Source organism: Cetorhinus maximus, chromosome 15 (genome assembly GCF_964194155.1).
Source record: "Cetorhinus maximus chromosome 15, sCetMax3.hap1.1, whole genome shotgun sequence".
Classification (NCBI taxonomy): Eukaryota; Metazoa; Chordata; class Chondrichthyes; order Lamniformes; family Cetorhinidae; genus Cetorhinus; species Cetorhinus maximus.
In genome coordinates this window covers 6,874,078-6,892,946 of record NC_135893.1, presented here as the reverse complement: position 1 = coordinate 6,892,946, position 18,869 = coordinate 6,874,078, and the positions used below count along the sequence as shown (strand labels likewise).

The following is an 18,869-nucleotide window of genomic DNA, read 5'->3' as shown; positions in this document are numbered from 1 at the left end:
TGCAGTGGGCTTTAACAATAGTTTGCTATTCAATAATCAACTTTTACATTTTCTTTACAGGAAGAAGCCAACACACGTGAATGTGAACTGCTGGTTCTGCAGCCAGGATACGACTGTACCCTATGGGAACAGGAACTGCTGGGATTGTCCAAACTGTGAGCAGTACAATGGCTTCCAAGAGGTTAGGGTCCTTACAGTTCTTGAAACGTGCTTCTCTTGCCGTATGTGACTGCAAAGCAAGTTCTCTTTTTAAACTTCTCTTTGGCAGCACTATCTGCATACCCAACATTTCTTTGCATAGCTATTTTGGAAGGAGGGCCTTTCTATTAACACACTGCCTCACAAGTCACTCAACAAATTGAAGGGATTTCTGTAGCCCTGTGGTGACTGAAGATTGTCCACAGTGGTGATCTTTTTTGGGGGCGAGGGAGGGGGCGGTGTTGGCGGTGGGGGCGAGGGAGGGGGCGGTGTTGGCGGTGGGGGCGAGGGAGGGGGCGGTTTTGGCGGTGGGGGCTCAGGGAGGGAGCGGTGGGGGCTCAGGGAGGGAGCGGTGGGGGCGAGGGAGGGAGCGGTGTTGGCGGTGGGGGCGAGGGAGGGAGCGATGTTGGCGGTGGGGGCGAGGGAGGGAGCGGTGGGGGCGAGGGAGGGAGCGGTGTTAACATGGTCATGCTTATCTGTATAAATGAGTTTTGTTGGCTTGGATTTCAGAGCTTGAAATTGCAGCCACAAGTCTAAGCTGTAAAGATCAAACTGCGCTGCAAATTGTCATTATTTGCACAGGGATCATGTTGAAGTGTTGGCATGGCTAGTAACTACTTCTGTGAATGACAGACCTAACTACTCAGTTTTTAAAAAATTACAACTGCAGAGCCTTAAAACCCCACTTACGTTGCAGAGCTTTGTGCAGTGGAAGCTGTCCTTCAGCTTGACTAAACTTGCCTTGTGCAGAATTTAGCCCATGTACCAGGGGTAGATTCAGTGACATGATCTTGAGCTTGACCTCTCGTTCTGACCGCACAACCCTCTCCACCCTCATGATGAAAAAGTTAACAGTTGGGTTAAAGCCTTTGGTAAGATCTGTAAAGTGGTTTCTAGTTGTTGACAAGATCCCTTTATTAAATGGCTATGCTAAGTTGGACCTAGTGGCAAACTGTGGCATCAGGAAGAAGGCCGTTTGCTGAGACATGCACTCACCTTGTTTTATTCGCAGGATTACCTTCTAGAGGCAGTGGTATAAATGAACTATTAGACTGCTATCTTAACGTACTCCCTCTCTCTTCCCCCTCTAGTTGGTTTAAGTAGGGCAAATAAAGGGCAGATGTGTTGTCTGCCAACCTCAGTTAAAATTGTTCTGTGCTTTGATTACAGCTTTCTGTCAAATATTTGATGCAGCAATCAGTTTAATGCAAAACAACATTGGGACATTAACAGAAATCCAGTACAGCATACTAGTCAGACTGTTTTACCTGAAAAGGAGCAGAGGCATTGTAAATGGTCTCAAAGGACAAACTGCAACAAAAGGTTGAAGTGCAGTAAAATTAAGCAACATGGCCTGGAGTCAGACACCATGTGCGCTTTGTTTTGTGTGACAGTTCCCCAAATTATCGGTGATGAAAATGGCAGAAAGCTAAATGATTATGAGCAGTGAATTGCTGTCTGGCGATGTTTTGCTGTGTTAGAAGCTAATTTAATTCCTAGAATTTCATTGCTGCAATCCCTGAATTGAGAGCAGTCTGTTCCGTTTTTTTTTTGAGGAAATAATTCTGGTTAACTTTCTGTCTTGCGATGCATAAATATAGCTAAAAATGTTTTCAACAATATCACTTTGGTTAAATAAAAATTACTCATCAATCTCATTACAAATAATGAGTTGGAATTAAAAATGGGGGTGCTTACATTCTTATTTAATAGTCAAACTGAACAGGTGTCACTAGAATTCAACATCTTGCTCTCCCCTTTGCCAGCAGGTGTAACTGCTTATCTTGTATTTAGACCCTCCCACATACAATACCATCTCTCCCCCGGCCCTGCCTGTGTTTCTTTGGGCAGGATCTCTTTCCCCACCCAGGTCGGGGGGGTTGTGCGGGAGCGGGCACGAGCGGGCGGGTTCCTGATTGGCGCCTCCATCTTAAGTGGGCGGGCCAATTAAGGTCCGCTCAGCCTGACCTGTGCCAGGAAGCGCTATGCGCTCCCTGTCGGGGGTGGGGGGAGATTCCCTGAGCCGGGAGTACACTCTTTCGCACATGCGCACAGAAGAGCACACACTTCTCCCTGAGGCAAAGTGCTGCCTCAGAGATCGGCTCAGGCTTGAAAGTTTCACTGAAGAAGGGGGAAAAAAAATTACTGACGTTCCACTTGTGTGCCACTGTCACGTGAGCTGGGACATGTTAATTTCTTTTATTTAAACATTTTATAAAAATTTTAATACCCTCATGAAACCTCATCCTGCCCGTGGATGAGGTTTCATGTTTTTTCAGAAGCCCGCCTGGGCTCCCGGCCTGTTCGCCAACCTTAAGGTTGGACAGGCAGGTCCATTAATCATGTTAATGTTTTAATGGCCTTAATAGGTCTTTGACAGTTCGGCGGGCGCGCAGCCGATTCGGTGCTGCGCCTGCCGAACTGAAAATCTAAATGACGCGGGGCGACGTTGGGACGCACGCCCAATGTCACCCCACATCATTTCACATTGCAATCGAGCCCCGGCCCCCACTCACCGAATAGAAGACTCTGCCCTTTGAGTTTCGAAGTAATTGATACTTGTAAGTGTGGTTTGTGTATGTTGGAAAGGGGGTAAAAAGGCAAATAACATTTGTTATAAAATGAAGGGTAAAGAACACTCAGTCTTCTGTGAGAATGTCTGACCAAATTCAGCATAGCTTAATAATGATTTTCTCGGATTTGTACCCATAAGTGTAAAAGTTACGCTGTGCTTTCTTTCAGAATGGAGACTACAATAAGCCGATTCCTGCTCAGTACATGGAACATCTGAATCACATGGTGACCAGCTGGGCAACACCCTCACAAGCTTCCAAAATTCAACAGTGGCCAAATGGGCAAATTCTCTTCTGCAAGAAATGCAACAATAACCAGCCCCTGAAGATCAAGCAGTTGGCATCCTTTGTACCCAGGGACGAGGTGGGAATTTATTTCCAGCAACTGTATTAAACCCTCGAGGCTTTGGAGCCTTGAGGCTCATCTGTGAATCCAAGATCCAGTTAACAGCTTCATTCCTGTAGTTTCCCTTTGCACATCCTTTGGAAAATCAGGATCATGGCTCCCTATACTAACTCACTTAGGAAATGATGGACTTGCACGTCCTTTTTATTTAATTTTTAAAGTTTTTTATCTGCCCGTGACAGGATTTTCTGTTAGCAAAATGCTGACGAGACTAATCTTGGGAACATATCTTTCGAGGATACACATGGTGTGCATCCCAGTAACCATAGTTATGTTTTTATTATCATCTTATCATTTTATGCCATTGAATAACCCCATTCCTTGTGTATGTAGGTATAATATGAAACTGAACAAAATCTCTTTTGGATATGGTACCATAGTGCTGATGTTACTAGACTAGTATTCCACAGGTGTGGACTAATGATCTGCTGAGAAAGTTCAAATGCCACAACAGCTGCTGAGAGAACTTAAATTCAATTTATTAAGTAAATCTGGAATAAAAAGCTAGTACCAGTGACAGTGGCCATGAAACTACCAGATTGTCATTAAAAATTCATCTGGTTCATTCATGTCCTTTTTCAGAGAAGGAAATCTGCCACCCTTACCTGATCAGGCCTATCCATGACCCCAGACCCACAGCAATATGATTGACCCTTAGCTGCTTTCTGAAATGGCTTAGCAAGGCATTCAGTTGTATTCAAGAAGGTGGCTAACCATTACCTCCAGGACAATTAAGGATGGGTAATAAATGCTGGCCTTGCCACCTCCAATGAATGAATAATAATGCTGGCCACATCCACATACATGAATTAAAAAAAATAGTTAACAATTTCTTCATAAATTGCCATCAACATATTAGATCAATCATCCAGTGCCTACTATGGAACAGCTAGGATCAATAAGAAATGCTGGAACAATTTGAATTAAGCCATGAACTTCCTCCCTACCTCTTCCCACCTTCAAATGAAGTGGCATTTCTGTTGTGTAGCCATTCTTTCTACCAGGAAATATACCTTATGTCTAATGGGTTTTTTTTGGCCAAAACCTTTTTTGTTTGTTTTGAGGGAGTTGAATTTATTGGAACTTTAATGCTGAATCGGAATTAAATTTATTGAAGCTTGTATGTTGGAAAACTGCCCTGCACCTAGTGCTAGTTTTAGTCAAGAGATTTATGTTCCAGGCTGTGTTTATTAATCTCCAAATCTGATGGACATGAGGCTTCACTTCTTTCTCAGTTGTCAGAATTGCCATGGGTTTGATTTATCCAGCTGCCCAAAAGTGTGATAATGCGTTGTTAATATTCGATAGCCCTTTGCCTTTGACATGGTCAAATCTTCAGTGCTACTTATGGAGGTGAGAATTTTGGTCTTCAGTGCACAAGAGCCAATTTACACATTTTATTTATTGAGAAGTTTGGGCAAAAGGCTAGGCCTCTAGCACAAGAATCCATGGAGGTTGAAAGCAAAAAGACCAGATAGTGAATGGGATGCTAATGAGTTTGAGTTTGAAAAGCCTGTAGATTCCAGAGGGAGGTTAGCAATTCAACCCCACCGGGATCTTGGGAGAGGATAAATTGGCATTGGAGGCAGTACAATTGGCTTTGATTTCAAAGTGGAGAGGTGGGAGGAGTATAATAATAATCCTGCTCAGAGGTGCAACAAGTACAGATTGCTTGCTCTTGATAGTAGTCAGATTGGGGTGATTTTTTTGGCTCTTGTGCATTCCACCACCCTTCCTATTACCTATGTGGGCTGTGCCTTCAGCTGCCCAAACCTCACCCTCTGCCATTCCCTCCCTAAAAAACACAAGAAATAGAAGCAGCCCTCCATCTCTCCTGCTCTTTTTCCTCTTGTTTTAAACCCTCCTTAAAACCTACATCTTTGACTCCATTTTTGCATCATCCCTTTAATATCTCCCCCCTTGCCTTGACTTCCATTTTGCCCTTAATCATCTCTGAGCATTTTAGGCAATTATGTAAATGTAAGCTGTTGGCCATTCCACCAAATCAGTTGCCGCTTGGATTAAGCTACAGATATATAGGCTTTAAACACTTCTGCAGCTTTTTGCACTTACCTGCAGGTCCTCAGTTTAATAGTAATTTGATATAAATACAATTTGCTGCCAAGGAGTAGGTGCAATTTGGCAACGTTGTCCTCTCTGTAAGTCTTAGTATGTCATAACTAAACTATGCTTTTCTCTGCAGGCATTGCCATGGTATAGTATACTGTATAGAGAAAGGAAGATTTCTTTCTTCTTTTGTTACTTTGCAAACAAAGTGTATTGTGTCCATACCATAATGTGTATTTTTATGGGCTCAGCAATGTTAAATTCTTGCTGGCTTGGCAGTGTAAGCATTCTCATTGGGTGCCAGAATATAGTTATTTGCATATGTACTTGGAGTTTTAGTTTAAGTAGTAAATTTTGTGTTGGAATCATTGGCTTTCTCTTGCAACACTGACTACACTTCAAAAATACTTAATTAGCTATAAAGTGCTTTGGGATTTCTTGAGGTTGTGAAAGACAGGATATAAATATAAGTTCCAAGAAATTTGAAGATCACCTGATTTGAATTCTTTGGGGGTTGGGGGTAAATACTCCACGGTATTTGCTCAGAGTTGAACACTGAAGCCTGGTAGATGTCCCAAGTTACAATTCTGACCCTCCTTAAAACCTACTGTAAAACTAGATATGCATTGTGCATGATAAATGAAATATTCAGCTGTACTCTTGTCAAGTGTTTTGTACTTGGATGAATATTATAGTGGGCCCTATTTAGATCTTGAACAACAAGGGCAATTAACATGATCACACAAGGTAACTTTTCAGCTGACCATTCCAGTGCTCCCCTGGCCAGCCTCCTCTGTAAACTTCAGCTCATCCAAACCCTGCCAATAATATCTCACACCAAGTCCTGTTCACCCATCATCCCTCTGTTTGCAGACCTGCGTTGGCTCCTGATCCAGAAGCACTTTGATTTTAAAATTCTCATCCTTGATTTCAAGTCCCTCATTGGCTTTGCCCCTCCCTATCTACATTTGTAACCAGCCATCCAACCCTTTAGGATCTCTGCACTTCCCTAATCCTGACCTCTTGCACATTCCTGATTTTCATCACTCCACCACTGGTAGCTGCCTAGGCCCTAAGCTGTTGAATTCCCTCCCTAAACATCATCGCCTTTCACCCTTTTAAGATGTGCCTTAAAATTCACTTCTGACCAAGACTTTTGACTACTTGCCCCAACATCATCTTACATGGCTGTGTTGAATTTTGATTGGTCACCCTCCTTGTAGTGCTTTGGGATGTTTCACTAAGTTTAAAAAGTGCCATATAAATGCAAGTTGTTTTAAAGCATCATGGCATGCGGCTCATTTTAAATAATATATAACCCTGTATTCTCAATTCAGTGATAGAAAATAAACTTTCATTTTGGAGCAGCACTCTTGAACGTGCCCTGTAATCTGGAGTTAATTTTGCTTTAAAATGGGAAAATTGATAAGTGCAGCCTTATGCATTTTATTGGCTGCTGTAAACAGGAAACACAAGCTTCATACAGTGTGATCATTCAGCATCAGTTACTACTAGACGAGCCGTAACTTGGAATGATCAGTTACTATATCAGTAAAGATAGCAGTAACATTTCTGTTACAGTAGAGGGTGCTCTAGTTAAAGTCAAATGGTGATTTTTGATTGAAGACTGGTGCTGAAGGTGTTAGTTATTGCAAAAAAAGGGATAAATTTTACATCCCTCTACTATTCCTGCAAGTGTTAGATCTGTCTATTCATCCGCTGTAACAAGTCTTTGAAACCTGTGGCTTACTAACTCAAAAGCAAAGTACTGCGGATACTGGAAATCTGAAATAAGAATAAAAAGTGCTGGAAACACTCAGGTCTGGCAGCATCTGTGGAGAGAGAGAGAGTTGACGTTTCGGGTTCCCCACAGATGCTGCCAGACCTGAATATTTTCAGCGTTTTCTGTTTTTTATGGTATACTGATGATGTTCACCATTAATGAGGTGCACATAAAAGGTTTTAAACTGAACATTATATATAAAGAAACAGGACTAGATTGTAGACCTAATTGGAATTCATAGCAGGAGAAACTTGGAAAATGGACTTCTTTTTACTATTAACTATAGCATGATGGAATTTTCACACTGACTTCATTTCAAAGGTCTTGCCTTTGAAGCAGAGTTATCTCCATGCCTTAGTGCTTTGCATTTTCATCAGCTATTGTGGGATTCAATGCATGTGGTTTTGTAGGAGCTCATTTTCATGCTTCCTATTGTATATAATGGCCACATATCATCACCCTATAAGTTGACCACGCTATTGAGTGACTGCTGCTGGTTGCTGTCATTTGGACATGATTCAACATCTGATTAGATCTAAGGTGACATGGCTATTCTTTCAGTTTTGTTATGAGCTGGTGGACATGACATCTGCAACAAAAATTTGAATTGTACGAACTGTTGGTACATCAAAGCGGTGATGATTAATTTCCTGACCCACTTTTCTCAGCTAATGTTTGTTGAAAAATCATTCAGTATGGAAGAAGGTAAACTATTTCCCATAAGCACCAAATATGCAATAAAGAAACGAAAAGGCATAAATGAAAAACAAGACTGTATATCGAGCAGGAAATCACTCATTTAGTTTGGCGCATTTGTAATTGCTGAAGCCTGACACTGTTTAAAAACAGGGCCTGGACGAAGGGGAAAATGACGAAGGATACAGAAGTGTCGTGGCTATGTCATATATTTAAGTCAGAGATTTAAGTTTCAGATACTAAGGGCATCAGGATTTATGGGGGTAGTGTGGGAAGGTGTAGCTGAGATACAGGTCAACCATGATCTTATTGAATGGTGGAGCGGGCCCAAAGGGCTGAATAGCCTGCTCCTCCTCTTTCTTGTGTCTTTTTATTATTGGACTAGTAATCCAGAGACCTGGAAGAACAATGCTGCAGTGAATTGACTTCAAATCTCAGCATGGCACCTTTGAGAATTTTAATCCTAGCCCTGTTTCTTTATATGTAATGTTCAGTTTAAAACCTTTTATGTGCACCTCATTAATGGTAAACATCATCAGTATACCATAAAAAACAGAAAACGCTGAAAATATTCAGGTCTGGCAGCTTCTGTGGGGGACCTGAAACGTCAACTCTCTCTCTCCACAGATGCTGCCAGACCTGAGTGTTTCCAGTACTTTTTATTCTTATTTTAGATTTCCAGCTTCCGCAGTACTTTGCTTTTTGAGTTAGTAAGCCACAGGTTTCAAAGATTTGTTACAGTGGGATGAATAGACAGATCTAACACTTTCAGGAATAGTAGAGGGATAGTTTAAGAAATCTAGAATTTAAAAAGATTAAGTTACCATGAAGTTGTCAGATTGCTGTTTTGAGAAAAAACACAGGTGGCTCACTGTGCTTTGAGAAACAAAATCTGCCATCCTTACCCAGCCTGGCCTATATGTGACTGTACACCCACAGCAATTTGGCTGACTCATAACTCCCCACTGCACTTACCTGGATGAGTGTAGCTCCAAACACTCGAAGCTCGACACCATCCAGGGCACAGCAGCCCACTTGATTGGCACCCTATACACCACCTTAAACATTCAGTCCTTCTACCTCCGATGCACAATGGCAGGAGTGCCACTGCAGCAACTCACCAGGGCTCCTTCGACAGCACCTTCTAAATCCACGACCGCTACCGACTAGAAGGACAAAGGCAGGTGCATGGGAACACGACCCCTCTAAGCTACACCATCCTGACCAGGAGCTACATCGCCGTTCTTTCACAGTCGCTGGGTCAAAATCCCAGAACACCCTCCCTAACAGCAATGGGTTTCCCTACACCACATGGACTGCAGCGGTTCAAGAAGATGGCTCGCCAACACCTTCTTGAGGGCAATTAGGGATGGGTAACAAATGCTGGCTGAGCCAGGGGCACCCACGCCCTGTGAATGAATTAACCTTTTTAAAAAAAAAGGTGGCCTAGCAAGTCGCGCAGTTAGACGGTTCACCACCACCCTCTCAGGATACCAGTAGATGGGGAATAAATGCAGGCCTTGCAAGCAATGCCCATATCACAAGACTGATTAAACCCAATGGAAGAGATTGCATTTTTGTATTAGAAAGTGATTTAAAATAAAGTTTCCCCCAAAATCTTTTCATCATTTTTGCAGCCACTTTACGACTGAGTTTGAGTATTGTACCAATATTGTTCTAAAGCCAAATGCTAGACAAATGCACAAAAATGGCTCCAGTTGATCATCTCATCAACAACAAATTATTTACATAGTGCCTCAAGTAATAAAATATCCCAAGGCATTTCATGGGAGCATTATAAAATAAACTGACACAAAACCACATAAGGATATATTGAGTCAAATGACCAAAAGCTTGGTCAAAGAGGTAGGTTTTAAGGAGTGTTTTAAAGGAGGGAAGTGAAATGGAGGTGTAGGGTGGGAATTCCAGGGCCTGGGGCCTAGGCAACTAAAGGCACGGTCATTAATGTTGGAGCAACTAAAATCGGTGATGCATAAGAGACCAGAATTAGAGTACAAGCATCTCGGTGGGTTGTGGGGCTAGGAGATTAGAGATCAGGAAGGGCAAGATCGTGGACAGATTTCGCAAGGAGGATGCCAAATTTAAATTCGAAGGTACTTGATCAGAAGCCAGTGTAGGTCAGCAAGCACAGGGGTGATAAGTGAACAGGACTTAGTGAGAGTTAAGACACGAGGCAGAATTTTGGCCTCAAGTTTACACTTGTGTGTCGGGGGGGTGTGGGGGTGCAGGATTGGATGTAGAATGTCAGACACCAGCCAATAGTGTGTTGGAACAGTTGTCCAGAGGTAACAAAGGCATTGATGAAGTTTTCAACAGCGGATCAGCTGAGACAAGGGAAGTTGGGCAATGTTATGGAGATGAAAATAGCAGTCTTAGTGATAGCATGAATATGTGGCTAGACACTCATCTCAGAGCCAAATATGACACTAAGCTCGTGAACAGACTGCTGCCAGCGGACGGATGGAGTCAGAAGCTGGGATACAGAATTTGAAGGGGGTACTGAAAGCAATGGCTTCGGTCTTCCCAATATTTAATCCTGGGAGGGGAGAATTCTCAGCACTATGTCCCAAAATACAATGTAACTGTGAATCTGAGATGTGGCCCATAGCTTGGATGAACAATTTTGTTGTGACAACTGATATTTTTATTGCTCTGATCTCAAATCAGTGTATTCACTCCCCTCAGGGATTTTCAATGCAACATTCCAGAAATGGGGCCTTAAATCCAAATCATGCTACAACAAATTGCGGTTCTACTCTGGCAATCACTTGCCCTGGCTCACTGCTCAATGGATCAAATAGTTGGAAATGTTTCTGTGTAAACTGATAAAATAGTCAATTGTCCCTTTATCATAAGCTGATCGCTTGAGATAAAAGTATTAGTCAAGGATTACATTTATTATGTTTAAATAATCCATTTTCACTGCTCCTTACAGCACTGAAGCTTGGTGTAACTTTAGACCATATGCAAAACTAATCATCCCGATTATTGGGGCCTTCAGTCTATTCCTGCAATGCAAGAGCTTCCCTGGAAAAAACAAAATCTATTGGCCAGATGTCAGTGAATTTCAGTACCAAGTTAAGCTTGATATTCCATGGTGTTTAAACTATTGGTGTTCAATCATTCTTTTTTTTATATATGCAATAATGGATTTTGAAGACAAAATCAAGATAAGTTTAAAAATTCTTCAAGCAGCTGAGTCTGAGAGACACTAATTGGTTGAAAAAGTCACACAGGCAAAATAACAAAAGTTGAGTGACATCTCTGAAACTATACCTTATCAAGGAGTGGATTGGGGAAGATGTTGATGCAGCGGTGAAAGGGAGCGCTGATCTATTTGTGGTTGACTGCTATTAACTATATGGCTTATAGTGGGTGTCCTGTGATTGGATCACTATATTTTTAATTAGCATTGATTAGGAGATGGTTGGTGTTGCAATTCTACACTAAACCTGTAATTGAATCTTTACAGTTGTTCAAAGGTTTTAGCATGTGTGTCTGTGTGTGTGTGTTATATATAATGACAAATGATATTAAACAAATCTGTAGCTGCCAGTTCTGATTCATCTGTTGGATGGTTGAATTTTTGAAATAATGGCAGTTGACAACCATGATGTGTAAATTTTTCCCTCTTAAGTGCACTTTGTCCCTTTCTGGATTATTAATAAATTCCATAACTTGTGCATTGATTCATTTATGTTGGTGACCTAAGAATGGATTGCAGAAATAGGTTCAATCAAAACATTTTCATTATATTTTATAATATTTCTGCAGCCAGGTGGGATCTAGAATGCACTGATTTGAAAGGGTGATGGAAGGAAATTCAGCAGCAACTTTAAAAAAGAAACTGGATATACATTTGAAACGGAAACCTGTGCTGGGGTGTGTGTTTAATAGATAGCTGCTTTCAAATAGCCATCAACATGCTGTGGGCAAATTGGCTCTGTTCTGAGCTGTAATGTTCTTTGATTCTTCAAGTCCTCTCAACTGTGAAGGAAAATTGTTTTTAATGGTCAGGTGATCAACGCATTGTCTGTTTTCAGTAAATTTACTAACCATCAAAGTGCATTGCAAGACACAAGTGGTTTGTGTAAACTGTATTCAGCCAGCTCTTTCTCAGCCATTTCAAAATGACTACAGAAAGTTTAGTTTGGATACTACAGCATTGTTCTTGAGCTGGAGCAAGGGTAAACCAGCCAGAAAAATAGATTTAAAATCATAGAATCTTACAACACTGAAGGAGGCCATTTGGACTATGTTTGCTGTGCCAACTCTTTGAAAGAGCTGTCCAAATTTGTCCAACGTTTTCTCCCCATAATCCTGCAAATTAGGTTGCTTCAAATATATGTCCAATTGCCTTTTGAAAGTACTATGGATTCTGATTCCATCACCTTACGTTTGCATTTATATAAGCATCTTTCACAACCTGAGGACATCTCAAATGCTCCACACCCAAAGAAGTGTAATCCCTATTGTATTGTGGCAGTCAGTTTGTCAACAAGATCCTAATGCGATAATGACCAAATCATTTGTTTTAATGATGCTGGTTAAGGGATAAATATTGACCAAAGATCACTGGGATCATCTCCTCTTCAAAATAGTGGCATGGGACCTGTTACATCCACTTGAGAGGGCAAATGAAACCTCAGTTTAACATCTCATCTGAATTCAACAGTACAGCTGTCTCTCAGTACTGAACTGGAGTGTGGATTTGTGGTCAGCCTGGATTATGTACTCAGGTTTCTGAAGTGGTCTTGAACCCACAACCTTCTGACTCTGAGGCAAGAGTGCTGCCCACATGACAGCCATAATTCCTGAGCCTGGTTACTGTTGAGTGATATAGTGTGGAAATGAGCATTTGGATAGGGATAGGATTGGATTTGACTTTGGTGCCCTTGCCTGGTTGAATGTCTGCGTTGACTGTCATTGTCTAGGCTACACATTTAAGAGTGACCACTTGGGTTGGATACTGAAGCCTGCTGGCAGGCATGGAACTCCACACACAGTTCCTTTAGAAAAGGGCAGGAGAAAACACGGTGGAAAATATGTTTGGCACAGGTCTATTTCTCGACTCCCACTTCAAAATGCTTGTCTTAATGTTTATTTATCTTTACATTAAAGACCCTGTTTTATTTACACGTCAAAGCTGTATTTATTGACATTCAGAATTGAATACTTAGTGTGTGTGTATGTTTTAAAAGTGATTATTCAATTGCATATCTAGAAACCTATCTATTTTATGAAAAGCTCCAAGATGCTTTTAAGGAGCTGGGTGTCTGAGACCTGCTGACAGATTTTTGACAGTGGCATAGCTTCAGCTTGTGGAACCCATGAAACATTATCTAACGCCACCACACGTAAGGAAACTTTTTTGATAGTAGTAATTAAGGTGAATTAATTTGAGGCATTGTGGATAAATAGTGTTAGGCTTCTGAAGTTGTCAGATAATTGAGAAAGTCTCCACTGTTGAGGCAAAGCAAGGACACAGGTTCCAAACCGTGTTTGTGAGACCTTCAGCGAGATGGTTTTTGACCACTTTCATTGAGATGAAGTGTGTTTTATTTGTAAGGATTGACTGTCTATACAGGTACTGTGTAATAACATCTCACCAAGGATAACAACACATGATATAAGTCCAAAGCTTTCTGTCAAATAACAGAATGTGACTGCAAATTTTGTTATTTTTAACTTTATATTTCTAAAGTAACTCGTCAAGATTTTATAATATTGGCTGTGGGGAGGGGGTGAGGGAGAAAGAATGTTGTGCAATCATTTACTTGCGTGCAATTTAAAGACTTCCCCAAACTGTTCTCAGTCTTGGTTCAGAGCTGCTAGGAATCTATATGCAAATCCAAGACCAGGGGGTGAGGTTGATCTACGGCCAAAAAGAGAAACTGTTATAGGGAGGATGTTTGAGCCACACCCAAGCGCTCTGGCAATTGGTCTATGTATTTTTACAGAAATGGGATGTGCATTCTTAAGCTGGGCAAACAAACTCTGCTTATGTGGATTTCTCCTGGATGGCCTCCAGTCTTCTGTAAGCTTGAACTCACTCGAACTCGGCCACCCATATCCTAATTTGCATTGAGTTCTGTGCCCCTATTACTCCTGTGCCTGCTGGCTTGCATTGGTTCCTGGTGTGGAAATGCCTCAAAGTTTAAAATTCCCACCTTTGTTTTCAAATATTTCCTCCTACAATTCTGAGAACTACGCATTCCATTTGCTTAACCCCAGTTCCCATCGCTGCAGCATTGGTGGCTGTGTTTTCAGCTGCCTAGGCCCTAAATTCTGGAATTCCTTCCTTAAACCCTCCTGCCTCTTTTCTCCCTGTCTCTTTCTTGTGCACTCTCTTACTTTTAAGATGCTCCTTAAATTCCTACCTCTTTGGCCAAGCTTTTGATCACCTGTCCTAATGTCTCATGTGACTTTGTCAGATTTTGGTTGATCCTTTGAAGCACATAGGCCCCTATGTTAAAGATGGTACATAAATGCAAGTTGTTATAGTTTGGTTTGGAGGGCCTTGAGCATTGGGTTTCCAGGAATGTATTCAACTGACCCAAAAATATATGTAACTTAAACTTGTGTAAATCTATTTTGAAAGACTTCATGACTATGGCACAACAATTTGTTGATTTAGTTATGATGTGCCAATCTTAAATGTGTCTTTTTGGTTTGGGTGATCTCTGATGAACAAATCTAAACGATGAATAAATTGAAGACACTGGCATCAGATGTGCAATTTAACTTCCAAGGTGTGATATTCCTATCTCACTTTAATTTTTAGTAGTTGTATTAAAATGTCCTTCATGCCTTTCCTCCCTCTTGATGACTCGGGTTCTTATTTCTTGGGTTTGTATTACATTTTGCTGCAGACCACCCAGGTGTGTGATCTTTATTTGAACCTAGTCAGTGAGTTGTCAACATCCTGCCCAATCAAGCCAACTTCAATCCGTCCTGTTGCATTTGGATGCAACCAAGTTACGTCTTTAGAAAATGAGCCTCGTCCAATGGTTGTCTGGTTAACATCCAACTTTTTCTTGTATCTTTTAGGATAAGTACGAAGAAGAGATTGAGGTATATAAACACCATCTCGAACAGACTTACAAGCTATGCCGTCCCTGTCAGACAGCGGTGGAATATTATATCAAGCACCAGGACCGGCAGATTCGGGCAATTCTCTTCGACCATCAGCTCCGTCGTCGAGAAGCAGACAAAACCTTTGTGCAGGTAAGGGTTGGATGCAATGTTACTGTGACCTCATTTTTAAAAAAAAAAGTTTTTCCAGGAGATGGATTGTTTGATGGGGGTGGGTAGAGTGGGTGGCAATCTCAGGAATTTCTAGTAATGAAGTTCTTGGCTTTGAGGTCTTTCTGTTAGCAAACCTGAGAGCAAGGACTCCACTGTGATTTCTTTCTGAAATACTACAGTGACATTTCATTTTGAGAATTTGATACATTTAGTTTTGTCCTTTTTTTTGATATTCTAATCTGGTCAAACGCTTTTTTCCCCCCCTTTTTCTGAGTGTTCCAGCGCCCCCTTTTTTAACGTTCTTTTGATTCATTAAATGTTTATGATGACAGATTTGAGTTTTCTTTGGTACTCACTTGAGGCACTTTTTGACAGTATGATGATAGGAGCGCCTTGTTTTACTACATGGATATGATTTTAGATACATTTTGCCTCAGCCAGAAAAGGGTGTGGTCAGATCATCATTTTTCAATAGAAACCCAACTGGAGCACTTTGTATGTAGCTACATAGCATGACAAGACAGGTTGCAAGTTTCAGCTGGAAGGTTTCCTTATGGAAAGGCTGTTAAATTCTGCAATATTTTAATAAATTTGCAGCTATATGGTGTAATCTTGCCACAGTCAGTTTCTCGCAAAAAAACTGATCCTTATTACCATGGGGCATTGAAGCATTAATGTGAACATTCTAACTAGACAAGGGTAACTTTCAGGTGTAGGCTGTTCATAGTTCAACAGTTGCGTATTTTGAAAATAGTTCCTTTTCATTTTCTAACATGGCTTCATTATGCAATGAAACCCTGGCAGTTCAGATAATTCATAGAGGCATTGAATGATTCAGCACAGAAAACGGCCATTTGGCCCATCATGCTTGTTTGGTAAAGCTATCCAATTAACCCCACTCCCTTCCCCTTCCTCTATAGCCCTGTACTTTGTTTTTCCATCAAGTATATACCCAGTTCCTCTTTGAAAGTTATTAAATCTTTCAAGCAGTGCATCCCAGATCACCACAGTTTTCTTTGTAAAGGACACAGAAGGAAGGTAATTAGCGAGTGAATCAGAGGCAATATGAGAATTTATTTTTGTATACACAGCTTGTTATGACCTGGAATGCACTGCATGTGGCATTGTCAAAGCTGGCTAATCAAGGTGCTGCCCAGTGCAATTTCATTGGAGGGAGACTTTGCAATTAAGTGCAATTTCATTGGAGGGAGACTTGCTGATAAAAGTCCTCAATTATAAAAAAAACTGTTGGCCAGATATTGGTGGAGTGGTGCATCTGGTGGCTTGACCCATTACTTAGACTCACAGTTGTGTTTTAAAAATGTTTTGCTGTAAACATGAGCAGATAATGGCACAGCGAGGGAAATGGGGCACCTGGTACCTTGGTGAACAATGAGGCAAATAGTGTATCACCAAAACCAATGAGATTAAAGGATTGCATAATAAACCGAAGGACTGAGATAGAGAGTGACTTCAATAGTAAGTCAGGTACAGAGAGGGAAGAAGAGTGGTGAGAGAGAAAAAGAGGGACCAAGGAAATTTTGAAAATCTCCTAAAACAATTCGCAACTTGAAGGAATGAGACTTCACACTTATTTTTTATGGTCTGGGCAAGGGGTTGGTTGACAATAATTGACAATGATCATGTCATTAAAAGGGTACTTGCGCTGATAATTACTAGACTTAACTTTCTAAGGTGAGTTTGTTGGTCAATTAATGTGAAAATGCCATTACTTAAGGATACTCAAGGGCACATAGACAGCAAGATGCTGATTTCATGAAGTTAACAATACAGTGGCACCGATTGGCCAACAAGCTTGTGATAATTCATCTGTGTAGCTTTCTTGTCACGAGGCACTGGCTGATTTGCACATTTAATAACAGTGTGTGTTTTTCAGAAGCGTTTTTTGTCAGCTAGTTGTTTTCTACAGCAGCTGATTCTTGCTTTGAAGCACAAAAGCACATGCACAAACTTGCACACACACATTGCTTTGAAGATGCAACCAGCCACTATGTTTGTGAGGAGCTGCTTTCTTCCCTCTTGACCAAGAGAGGTCTCTGTAGCTCATATCATGAAACTGTCGTGCTGGCCTGAGGAGCTGAACAGGAACACATCAGGCACCTGACAACAGGCAGCCATTTTTTTTGTCGTCTACTGACACTAAACCATTTGATGCTCCCAGTTTTGTTCCTTGAGCATTAGCTCAAATGGCAAGAACTTTTCTGTTTGTGTTTGCCATTGAATTTACAGATGCCAGCAATAGTTCACTGTGTGTATAATTTAGTTACACAACCATTCTAAGGCTTTGGCAGACTGGTAATCCCTTGCATTGTAATACGCAATATCCTGCATTCATCTGACAATATAGCTCCCATTTTCTGATATGAAATGATAAACCAGACAAGACTACTTGGAAGGATAAGAACAGAAAATTCTGGAAAAACTCAGCAGGTCTGACAGTATCTGTGGAGAGAGAAACAGAGTTAATGCTTCGAGTTCGTATGACCCTTCAGAGCTCTGAAGAAGAGTCATATGAACTCGAAACATTAACTCCACAAATGCTGTCAGGCCTGTTGAGTTTTTCCAGCATTTTCTGTTTTTATTTCAGATTTCCAGCATCCACAGTATTTTGCTTTTAACTACTTGGAGGAATTTGTGGCAGAAATGAAGGATAAAGGTGTCAAGAAAGATGTTTCAAAGAACTGGAGGTATTAAATAGATAAACAAAGTTGAAGTTATAGATGCTTTGAATCTTTACTGTTGGCTCTTTTAATTCCCTTAGCTATAAACAATTGTCCTGTAGTATATGTTGTAGTACAAGGGCTATGCTGTTCAGTTTGAGAGGGAGGCACAAATTAGGCTTTCTAAATGAGATAGAAGAATAACTTTGGCGGGGTGTTCTTTATGTCACCAACTTTTCTCATTGTGTTAGATGAAGATGTAGATGAATTAGATCTACTCAACTCATTTCAGTAGAATTAATTTCAAACCAGGTACATGCAGGTAAAACCTGAAGTATTTTGTATTCATCCTGGCCTACAATGAAGAGAATGCTGTTATACTTTTGATTTTGGTACTTATGTTTACAAAAATGAAAGTCTAAGAATATTTTTTTTAAATCATTTATCTTCTGCCACCCAAAATAGATGGAATTTGATATAAATACACCTTGAAATTGCATAAATTACCTCAAAATCTGAGTGAAGTTGTGGAAAGAACAGTCATCTTTGAATTGATCACCATGGTTTTCACAAGGCCCCCTCTTTATTTCCATTTCCTTTCACACATCTTATTCCCGACTCAATGGATACATAGACAGTACAGGCCCAGCTTTGGGGGAATTGGGATAGAAGCCATATCCCATGACTCCCAAAGAATGATTGTCAGCCACAGCTCAGTCATGTCACGCTCTTCTGAGTCAGAGAATCGTGTGTTCAAACTCCACTCCATAGACTTGAGCACACAATCCTGGCTGATGTTATAGTGCAGTAAAGAGGGTGTCTTTTGGATGATGAAATCGAGTCCCTGTCTGCCTCTTGGGTGGAAGCAAAAGATCCCATGGTACTATTCAGAGAAGAGCAGAGGAGTACTCCCCAGTCTCCTGACCAATATTTACCGTAGATCGCGACGTATAAATCGACCTTGGACAATCCTTCCAAAAAATGCAAGTTGACTTGTATGCCAAATTTAAATGTGAACTGCTGGCGTTGGCATAGTGGTCACCATTTTGAAATGTGAAAAAAAATAACACTGGTATCTCAAATTAAACCAATATTGCGTGTTTTGTTGAATGAATGAATTCTACAAGAATATCTTTAACCACAATCAAAATGTTTTTAAGAAAAAGTCAAATTCGTTGTCTTCCGACATCCGATGC

At 40.9% G+C, this 18,869-nt stretch overlaps 1 protein-coding gene across 6 annotated transcripts in view; it reads left to right on the top strand.

Annotated features, from left to right (window-relative positions):
• Window positions 1-18,869, top strand: part of tmem201 (transmembrane protein 201) — a 186,910-nt gene that overhangs the window by 35,025 nt on the left and 133,016 nt on the right. For all 6 annotated transcript variants that reach the window (XR_013578872.1, XM_078557808.1, XM_078557809.1 and 3 more), the window contains exons 2-4: window positions 61-181; window positions 2,941-3,135; window positions 14,795-14,971. Coding sequence is in view for 5 of the 6 variants with exons in the window: in XM_078557809.1 (XP_078413935.1) it covers window positions 61-181; window positions 2,941-3,135; window positions 14,795-14,971 (493 nt within the window). In the remaining variant the exon portion in view is untranslated. The remainder of the gene's footprint in view (window positions 1-60; window positions 182-2,940; window positions 3,136-14,794; window positions 14,972-18,869) is intronic.